This window comes from Cornus florida, unplaced genomic scaffold (assembly GCF_030987335.1).
Source record: "Cornus florida cultivar Cherokee Brave unplaced genomic scaffold, ASM3098733v1 CherokeeBrave_3.0.0_Hap2_Chr11, whole genome shotgun sequence".
NCBI lineage: Eukaryota > Viridiplantae > Streptophyta > Magnoliopsida > Cornales > Cornaceae > Cornus > Cornus florida.
Window position 1 is genome coordinate 115929104 of NW_026775581.1, and position 11289 is coordinate 115940392.

Genomic DNA, 11289 nt, shown 5'->3' on the forward strand with positions numbered 1-11289 from the left:
TCGCCGTATCCGTGTGGTGTCATACCCGTGTCCCGTATCCGTGTCTTCCTAGGTTATAGTACTTGTTAAGTCCTGAGTTCTTACATATGTGGATAATACTATGTATGTGTATATCCCTAATTTTTAACTTGGCAAACCTAAAATATTCATACATTCCAAAGCATCTAAAATTGAGTCACTAGTGCTTTGAAAAATTCCAAGTGACACTTTTCTCTTGTCGCTTGCACATTCTTGGGAGCCTCTTTGTTAAATCTAGTGGTGTGGAATGGAATATATAAAAGCCGCTTCTTAGGGAAAGTTTGGATAAGGAGGAGGATAAGAAGTAATAGCGGGAATCTCATTTTTATGTCTTGTTGGTTCTTAATTAAAGATGGTTGGTTTGATAATGAAAGATGCTGATAATATGATAAAAGGAAATAAATAATGTGAGAGTGATTGTTGATTTGGAAACACATTAGTAGTGTAATGTGTTTTCCAACGTGTCACTTCTATTGTGTTGTGGGTCCCAGTTGATGGGGGGTTCGGGTTCATCTGGTGTTTATTATTTAAAAATTGACAGGTTGGGAGTGTATTCCCCACAAACACACATTTTTGTTTATTCCAAACTTTACTTTATTCAGATAATATGGATTCTCTTTTCTTTTCAGTAGGGCTCAACTTGTGATAAAATGATGCTTTTATGTCCTCCAATGTTCTGATTTTTACACTATTCAGCCTAATAATGAACACTAGGAAGAAAATTATGCAAACCATTCAAAATGTGAACACTATCCTAATTTTTATTTTGTTTTCAGGAGTGAATAAGAATTGGTCAAATAAGAAAATGAAAGAGAAAAAAAATGATGTAATGACTTAACCGTTCAACTAATGTTTTCGTTGAATATGAGAAAATGAAAGGCAATAATAGAAGAATTAGGAACCATATGTTGTCTCTATTTCTTGTTGACAAAGATCCTCTCGAGCAATAGAGAGAGCCGGAGAAAATCATGTGGTTGATGTTAAATTGATAGATGGGACTCATCAAGACATTGTTGTGAAGATTAAATCATTACATAAGACTCATTAAAAATGATCAACTCTCATCAAATGATGATGTAATCTTCACCTTTGATAAAGTGCAAGCAAGACCTCTTCAAATTCAAATCCGTTTTTTATAACAGGTGAATTCTTTTGTTTTTTTGGCCAAAAATATTAACAATTTGTTTTAAAAGCAATTATTTCTTGTCGTTTTTCTCTTTTTAAAAAGTTATTTTAAACACAATGAAATATTATCCCTATCAAAAAAATTTTTTTTTCTTTTTGTCGTCTCTTTTGTTATCGGAACATGAATAGATGTTTACATTATTCTCTCCTATCTTTTCTTCTCTCATAAAGAATAGTATTACATGTTTTTCTCTTGTCCATCCTAATTATCCAATTGCAAGTTTAAATAAACTTAAAATAACATTTTGTTGTTGATCCGTCACTTAATGATATGATGCCAGTCATTTGACATCCTAATTGATTGATTAAGAGAGAATCAAAACCGCATTTATAGAAAAGATTTAAACTAAACATTCTATTATCCGTTGTCTTGTCGTATTCTTATTGTCAATATTTTTTATTATTTTTAATAAAAAATTAACATTTGCCCCGGCTCTCCCAATACTAAACTGTGGGGGAAGCCCCCACAACATGGTGCATGTCGTTCTTTTCTAATACGTAGTTGTAAATTTTCGAATAAACAATATGCTTTTTTTTTATTTATGTCCAACATTAAGAACTAATCTCCTATATTCTTTTCTCAATCACTCTCTTTTATATGTCATGCAAACGTTGGATTATAACAGCTTTGCTATTTAAAAAACGTTAAATATCATAAATTTTAAAATTTCATCAATATAACAAGATATTTCGATTATGAACAACAATTGCACCCTCAACGGTAATAGCCCACCCCTCACAATCCTGACCTAACCCAACTATGTGTGTAAATATATATATACATATATATAAATTGAACTTTAAAGATTGTGATGATCATTGTTCAAATACTAGTTTGCTTTAAAATCTAACTGTGGCTAGTTTGTTAGGAAGTTACGACTAATTGACGAATTAATTAGATCATATAAAATATAAATACAAATATTGATATATGGACCACTTAGGATTAATTAGCATTATAAATAAATAAATATATATATATATAGGGCCACCACAGGGCATTAATTATTGTTAGGTGCAGGATAGTTCCACACACTAAAAGCTATGAATAATATTGATTGATTGCCACTAACATTTCCTAGTTGAAGTTGACGAAACACACCACAAGAACCTTAATAATCTAGACCATACTCATGCTTTAATTTTGTCGATTCTCCTTATGTCATTTATGGTCATCATCAAAATAGTAGGTCATAACCATCACATATAATAAATCTCATTTAATATATTTTTCGTAGATGAGACTATGAGTTCACAAAAGGATGTTTATGCATTTAAAAATTATGATATAATCGGTTGGAAATGAACTTATTTGTATCTATATATATTTAATAATTTAGTTGGTTTATTAAAAGAGATGCATCCAATGTTATATGTTCTTTTAATTTTTGTTTCCATGGGTCGGTTCAATTTTTTATTATCACCCAACTTGTTTGCACAACAACCACGTGACCTAGACCAATGACACACTCATTACTGTCACACTTGTCTAAAAATGACAGAAGGAATTCACAACACTCCAACCTTTATGTTTTAACCATCCAAAAATAATTCCCAACCTAACTATGAAAATGGCAAAGACTGCAATGTAGATGGATAATCCAAAACCCACCTAACACTTTTGTTTAGAATGTTATGTTATGTTGATTTTGATTTTGATTTTGTTTTGTTAAAATTGAGTGTCAGGTAGCGAAGGTGGAGGCGACGTTCTATCACTCTGCGGTGGCGTCCTCCACATCTCGTCTTCATTGTCTACTTCGATTATTGGATCCGAATGCTTGAGATCGGATTTGGAGATAAATTCGGGCATAGTGGCGGTGCATTGGAGAGGAGAGAGAGGGGAAGATAAGGGGAGGCGGAGGGAGGGTATCGTAGGACGGTGTGCTTGAGAGCCATGGTGTAGCCGGAGTGTGCCGCTGCGAATGCATTGAGGGTAATGGCAGTGATGTGGTGGGAGAAGGAGTGGAAATGCGGAGGTTGAGGCTGATGAAAAATTGGGTCTTCTGCATTTAGAGAGAGAGGAGAGACTAACAAGGGAAAGTGGGTTTAACCCGCAAAAATGAGCATTGCCCATTTTTAATATTGGACAAGTAACGTAACATGATGTGGTCTCGTCTTCATCATCCCTGCGCAGGATGAAAGTATTGGTCTTTATGTAATATTAAAATAAAAATAAAAATGAAGAAGATCCATTGTTAAACGGGTGAAACCCAACTGATAAAAATAAAATAAAATAAAGGCAAAATAGGGAGAGTAAGGGGCAAATTAGAGTTTCTAAATTTACTTTATGTCAATTTTGACCAAAAAATAATCAGATGGGCTTATTTGCACATTTTTAAAATTATATTGACTGAAATGTATATTTTCAAAAAGAAGGAATATTTATACACAAAACCTATATTATAAGAGGGTTTTACACACTAGATCTAAAACCCACATGACAAAAAATTGATCAAATTATTTATACTCATAATTTGAGTCATAATTGAACCGCAACACAGTAACACAATCTAAGTAAAAAAAGAGTTGGTGTGACATTGGGTCAAAGGCTGAGTTTGGCACTTGTGCCGAGCAATCATGTGACAATTTATATCACTTCTATTGTTATACTATCATATAACATTACACATCACGCTCTAGAGTTCCAAGGCTGAGTTTGGCACTTGTGCCGAGCAATCATGTGACAATTGAAATCACTTCTATTGTTATACTATTATATAACATTACACATCACGCTCTAGAGTTCACTTGGAACTCTAATATACTTGAAAACAATAATACTGTAAATAGCTATGGTATAAAGTTCGAAAGTAAAATACATATGATTAAACCTATGCATGTGAAGCATAACTCAGGATGATATTAAGTCTTTCACCCGCATTAAAAAATAAATAAAATTCTCTCAAACTACTTTCCATTTTCCAGTTGGCTGAACCCAAATACCACAAGTGAGCAAACAATATTAATATTGTAAAATGGGATATACTAAAAGTTTATTACCATAAAAGGGAAAGAAATTTTATTGGCTAATGTTAATTATAAAAGGCCACGTTTGGCACGCCTCGAAGAATAACTGTCGGTGGTGACAATTGACAAGACAAATTTTCTATTCCTTTATATACTTAGAAAAATGAGGTGTGACATACAAACAAGTATATATATATGTGTGTGTGTGTGTTTGTGTGTGTGTAACCTGTAGAATATACTCCACTTCAAAGTTCATACATAATTAGGGCTAAATTATGAGTGGGTGTGTGTCCTCAGTGGATTTTGAGCACATTTGATGACTCCACTCCATAACTGACAAGTAGCAGTGTTGAAATGTTAGAGAAAGAGAGAAGGAGATTGTAGTGAAAGGACAAAAGCACCCTTGATTGCTATACGCTGTACACATCTGATTGGTCAGCATTATTTTTAAGACGAAAACTTTGGAACTTGTCGGATGAGCAATCTTTTTCATACCATATCCACTCTTCCTCTCTCTCACTCGTTGACTACCTCTGTGACTAGACCTTTGCCGACACTAGGGGTGTCTATACTCTATATTACAAACCTCTACATATACAATTATATACTAACATTAATGTTTTAACTCAAATTTTTATATATAAATTAGAAACCCCACTCATTAGTATTCCATCAATTATTTTATTTTTCATTTAAAAGGACAAAAAAGAAAAACAAGTTTGTTTTAACTGAAATCCTCAATCAAAAATAGAGAACCGAATCCTCCAAAAGATTAACTATAGTGAGATACGTGTAAAATTTTACTTGGTAGACATTAAATTGCATTTAATTCGAGCGCATCAGTATACATGAAAATTTTAAATATGTTTGATTCAGTATTTTTAACGTAATTTTTAATAATTGAAACTTGTTTGGTTGTCAATTTTCTGCAAATTCAATTAAATAAAGAAAAAAAAATATTTTGGAGATTAGTTAAAGCAGTTTTTTATTTTGTAATAAATAAAATTGACACAACCCTCCATTTTAATTTGAAGTCTCCTTGTGTGATTGTATATAAAAATAATTAAAAAATAAATAAAAACTTGATGTTGGGCTAAGTCCTCTCCAATATATATATGAAGGGATAGCCCAGAGGCTGTCGTCACAGTAGAGTTTGGGGGGAGGATTTTGATGTAAGGGTGAATTAAATTTACCTCCCCTCTGATTAAGATTTATTACACTTATTTTTCTTATATTTTGAATGATTACAGAAGCATTATAAGTGTAAAGAGTTTTAATATTTATTTATAAATATAAAAAATATTTATTAATTAATATATAAAAAAAATTAAGAGTTTGTATAGAACTCTAATACAAATTACCTATTTAGTATGAGTTTTTATTTTTTTTAATTACTACAGACTCTTTAGAAGAGTTTCTATAAAACTCAAACTACCAATTTATTATAAGTTTTTAATAAAATAAAATTTAATTAGACAATAAAATATATAAATAATTTAGTCTCTCTAATTAGACGATAAAATATATAAAAGAAACAGATATATAATTTTTACAAGAGTTTCTATGAAACTCTAACACAAATCACCTATTTAGTATTAGTTTTTATTTTTTCAATTTAAAAGTGTAAAAAGTTTCAGTGTTTCAGTATTTATGTATAAATATAAAAAATATTTATTAATTAATATAAAAAATATAAAAGAGTTTCTATAAAACTCTAACACAAATTATAAATAGTATTAGTTTTTATTTTTTCAATTAATATAAGCTCTTTAAAAGAGTTTCTATAAAACTCAAATTACCAATTTATTATGAATTTTTTAATAAAATAAAATATAATTAGACAAGAAAATATATGCAGAAAATAAATAATTTAGTCTCCCTAATTAGATAAGAAAATATGTAAAAGAAATATATATAATTTTTAAAAGAGTTCCCAGAAAAGTCTTAACACAAATTTCCTATTTAGAATTAGTTTTTATTTTTTTAATTAATATAAGGTGTTTAGAAGAGTTTCTATAAAACTCAAATTACCTATTTATTATGAGTTTTTAAATAAAATAAAATCTAATTAGACAAGATAATACATAAAGAAAATAAATAATTTAATCTCTCTAATTAAAGAAGAAAATATATAAAAGAAATATATACGTCTTAGTAGTGTTAAGAGTTTTTATAAAACTGTATCACAAATTAACTGTTTATTATGAGTTTTTATTTTTTAAAATTAATATAAGGTATTTAGAAGAATTTCTATAAAACTACTAAAAAGAAATTTAATTAGACAAGGAAATATATAGTACGAATTAGTTAATAATAATACTAATTAGACAAGGAAATATATAATTTATTATTGTAAAGATTTCTTAAATTGTTATCCTTGGTTAATCTTGTAATATGTTTATCTTAATTAATATATCAATGTAATTATTTTAAGAAATTAATTTTAATTATCATTGAAAAAATAATTGTTTAATTACTTTATTGAATATTAATTTTAAATAAGTTTTTACTCACATGCAACCCACGTACGTTGTACTAGTACCTTTTAAATGCTTGTGAAAATACTTTTGTCTAATATTTGTGCGAAAAGACAATTATATTCTCAACTCATAATCCTAATTAGTAAATTATGGAATACTATTCTTTGGAAAAATACTTATACTTGTCATTCCGGCCGTTGAGGTTTGAAAAATACGATAAAATACAAAAAAAAAAAATTTACCACCAATCCCTTTAAACGATTTAAGACATTTTGATATGTTTAGCTCACCGTTTAATTCGTTTTTTTGTTAACCCAAATTATTTTTCTTTTCCTTATGCAATTCTAATTTTATATTTTTTTCAAGAACAAATTCTTAAAACACTTAAAGTAATCCGTAATCCAAAGGAAAAAGAGTTAAAAGACTATAATTACTTCAGTGTTAAACATATTATTTTGAATAATATATTTGATTCAATGTGGTTTAAACTAAATCTTTTACTGAATTTGTAAATAGTAAATTTGGGTCAACATACAAATTACCTAGTCGCTTAACTTTATGGAAGCATACCGTGAACTACCGAGTTCACCCTTTCATACTTAATAGTTGAGGAGGAAGAAAATGTGTTGAATTGAAATTTAAGAAAGATGGAGTGAGTGGAATGTAGAACCCTACCTACCAACTGGGTTAAACGAGCTCGCCCCTTCTTACTTTAGTGGGTGAAAGCATAATGTGGTAGGATATTTAAATCCCTCCAATATATAGATACAGATACAGATACATACCCTTCAAAGTAAGGAATGGAAATTTGTGGTTAACAAGTAGAGGGTGAAGCCGCCCAATGGTAACCTTTTTACTGATCCTCACCCAACTCAAGGCACACACGTTTCCAATCCTATCCTACAAAAGTCAAAATTCTATTGGAAATGGCCTTCCCCTTCTCTGACACAACGAGACCTTAATAGCAATCGAAAGTCCAAATGTCCACAAGATTTACACCACGTGTCGTCTTCCAATTTATTATTTACAAAAAGCCAAACCCACACCGTCACGTGTCGGTGAATTCTATTCCTATATATTTTTTTAAAAACCACCCATTTGGACCACCGTCGGTTATTATTCATCACTGATCAAACCAGTTGCTCTGCAGTTAGGCTCTCTGTCTCTGTCTCTCTCTCTCTCTCTCTCTCTCTCTATCTCTCTACTGTTGTTCTCTCTCTCTCTATCTCTGTCTCTATCTATGTAAGTGGTGGGTAGGTTAAATACAGAGGACAGGAGGTCTGGCCTGGTTAAGAGGGATTGCGAGTCGACCCACTGGGATTGGGATTCGCAGGAGGAAGGTCAAGATAAAAGTCATGGATTTGTGGCACAAGATGGTCTTTCCTGTCCGAAGAGTTTGGGTTGCTTTTTCTGCCCGACTCAAGAATCGCAAGAATGGTTAGTCATTCTACTCTCTCTATGTCGTCTCTCTTCCTCTTTCATTTTTTTTCTGCCTTCAAAATTTGGTTCATTTGGGGAACAAATTAATGGGTAACTTCACTTTTTTTCTTTTTTTCTTTTTTTTTGCAATAACGAGAATAATTAGTTTTGTTACTCTTTCTCTGTGTACTCCCTCTATATAATCTCTCTCTTTCTCCTTCATTTTTTTTTTTTTGCGTTTAAATCTTGTTCTTTTGAGAAAACAAAGTTATATTTTGCTGGAAAATGTTTATTGTTGAATTAGTTATAGAGAGAGTGTGATGCATGGTGTATACAGAAATTAACTCTGAGAGTCTAGTCCATCTTTAATTTCGATCTCCAGATTCTCTACAGTGCATGGTTATGTTTTTAGTTCTCTTAGAATTTTTTTTTTTTTTTTTTTTTCTTTTTTCTTTTTTCTTAAAGGACACGGAATTGTTTAATCTTAATATAATTAAGTTTCCCTTTAATTTTGAAAAGAATATTGGAGTATTTATATATGGACAAATTTTTGTAGAATTTAAAAAAGAAATTGATAAAAAGTAAAGGAATAGAGCAATTGCTTGAGGAATGTTCCTCTTTGATCCTCTGCTTTTTTTTCTTTTTTTTTCCTTTTTTTTTTTATTCATTGCGTTGAAGGGAAGCATTATTGTTGTCTTTTTCAGGAAAAAGAATTAAAACCCATTAATTTTATAATTATATTTTTCTATGTGGGCAGTTCCTCAGCACCACTCTTTCCTTAGAGTTTGTTAGTGAACTAAAAAGTGGCTCTCATTCATTCATCTTTTGACTTCTCAAGGATATTCATTCATTCACAAAGCCTTTCCCCAAGTTGTTGGCAATGAACGGTCCATCCGAGAAATTGATGTTATTGTCCCAATATGTTATTTCTAACCTAATTTCTCTATATCAACCAAACCATAAAAATAATAATAATAATAATAGAAAATAAAAAATAAAAAAAGGGGCAACATGTATGCTTCTAGTGCTCCCAAGGCGTAGCAGCTCTGAATAGGATCTCAGACAAATTTTCTGGCATCGACACTGGTTTACCTTTCAACTATAAGTCTAATGGACAGTGGTTGGAAGGGTTACACGGCACTTATAGTGGTGAGATTTCCATAATTGGCTACTAGGAAATGGCCTCGTGCTACTTTAGCATGGTATGAATAAATTATATATGAATAAGTAGATATTCATAGATTAAACTAGTTTATCAAACCTCTTTGGGCAATTTGTTTTACTATAACAGGTAGTAATAAAGATCCTTGCCCCAGCCCTTTGTTGTTATTAGCAACATTACTGTTAGATCTTACTAAAGTTGTTCCAAAATCTTTTTTATGAAAGGGTTGTGATTCATTTATCTTTCTCCTTCATATAAAAAAATAAATAAAACACAATTAAAAGATTCTATTGATGATGGTTGTATCCGCTAGGATATATCCACTCATAGATTAAAAAAAAATAGTGTTATATATAGTACAGTGCCACCCTAATCAGAGATTAATTCCTTTATTCAAAAGGTATTCTTGCTAACAACCAAAATGATGATAATCCTACATCTGATTATTAAAATTTGGGACCACTTGAATGAAAAAATAATGTCACTTGTTTAAAGAAGAATTTATTCTTCTTTATAGTACGGATTAATTTCTGCTATAAAGATATGTCCAACCCCACTCTGGAACTTCAGCAGAGCTATATTAAGCTTCTTAAAGAAGTTCCATCTTTTTCGATTTATTTTATATTATTACACACATAAAATGCCAAAAAATCATCAAAGATAATGGTGTTCTACATTAGCTAGGCTGAATCCCCTCAGAAACACAGTTACACAGTTAAGTGTGTGAATTGTGCAAGTGATGACACGAGATTATAACTCTAGCCTTTAAAATGATGACAAACACCTTGGGAATAATTTAAATGTGATAACAGAAAACTTATTACCGGCTAGCAAATAAGATTTCACTCGATCTGGTATAAACAATTATAGTCCTAACAGGATAATCAGATAAAAGTTCAGACGGTTTGAATTTTCCTTCTCATTTGCATTGCAATCACAGAAATGAGCAGATAAAAGTTCGTATGGTTAGAGTTTGAATTTTTCCCTTTCATATGCATTGCAGACATGAAAATTAGGCCTAAAGATAGCACCTCTATCTTAACCAATGTAAATTTATTACCAACTTTCTATATATCTGGCCTAAAGATTTTCGTATTATCCATTTAATTCCCTTTTTGTGGTTGGTGCACATGTATCGGTTCACTTTAATTCCCTTTTTGTGGGTGGTGTGGATTCACATGTATCAGTTCACTAGCAGATAATATTATTCTGTTCATTTCTGCGGCTGATTTTAGGCATTAGGACTTCACATGGGTGACTAATGTCAATTAATAGCATGATCATGACAATTATTGCAACGGTGTCCTTAATTATGTTTCTCTTCTGGAACTAGTAGTTTTAGAAATACCACTTACCTGCTTTCTCTCCACGATGTTGTTCTGCGCAGGTGCCGGGCTTTTAAAGCTTCATGATGATATACAGACCTGTGGATATGAGGACGTGCAGGTGATGTGGGAAATGCTGAGGAGATCAGAATCAGAGTTGATGTCCAACCATTCCAAGCGCAAGCAACGGCCTTTTTGGAGGATTTTTGTATGGTCCAACCACAGCACTGCCTCATCTTTCTCCACAAATCATGCTTCATAAGACTGGTTCAATGCTGATAATAATAATGCTTCGCTAGTGTCCTGCAACATGACATGGCATTATCATCTCAAATTCCTACAGCTGAATTTGAAGTGGTATGGTGCAGAGCTATTTCACGCGTGTCCATATCAGTGATAATGAAATATGTATCCATTTTACCTCTATTGCCAGTATAAGAGTACAATAAGAATAAAGAACTCATTTGTAAATATATATTGTGTTTTGTCATGATCCACACTCAAGTCATTCGGTGGAAAAGCTCCCCCGGTGAGCTCAATTTTGCTCGTTCTCTATACTTTTGTCAAGCACGTCATCTGTATGGAAGTTTTGTGACGCACATGCCATTTGTATGAGAGTTGTGATTAATAAAGAGCAGTGGCCATCTGTGTGAAAAGGTGTTTGGGATACCACACAATACAGGGAAAAGAGAAGAAAAAGAAAAGAACACAGGTTGTGCCGTGTGCATGCAAG

General features: G+C 31.5%; 1 protein-coding gene across 1 annotated transcript; it reads left to right on the top strand.

Moving 5' to 3' along the window:
- The first annotated feature begins 7752 nt into the window (after nucleotides 1-7752).
- On the top strand, nucleotides 7753-11046 carry LOC132285674 (uncharacterized). The gene is made up of 2 exons (XM_059787867.1): nucleotides 7753-8087; nucleotides 10619-11046. The coding sequence occupies exons 1-2, from the start codon at nucleotides 8006-8008 to the stop codon at nucleotides 10816-10818; spliced, it is 282 nt and encodes a 93-aa protein (XP_059643850.1). The 5' UTR covers nucleotides 7753-8005; the 3' UTR covers nucleotides 10819-11046.
- Nucleotides 11047-11289: the final 243 nt, after the last annotated feature.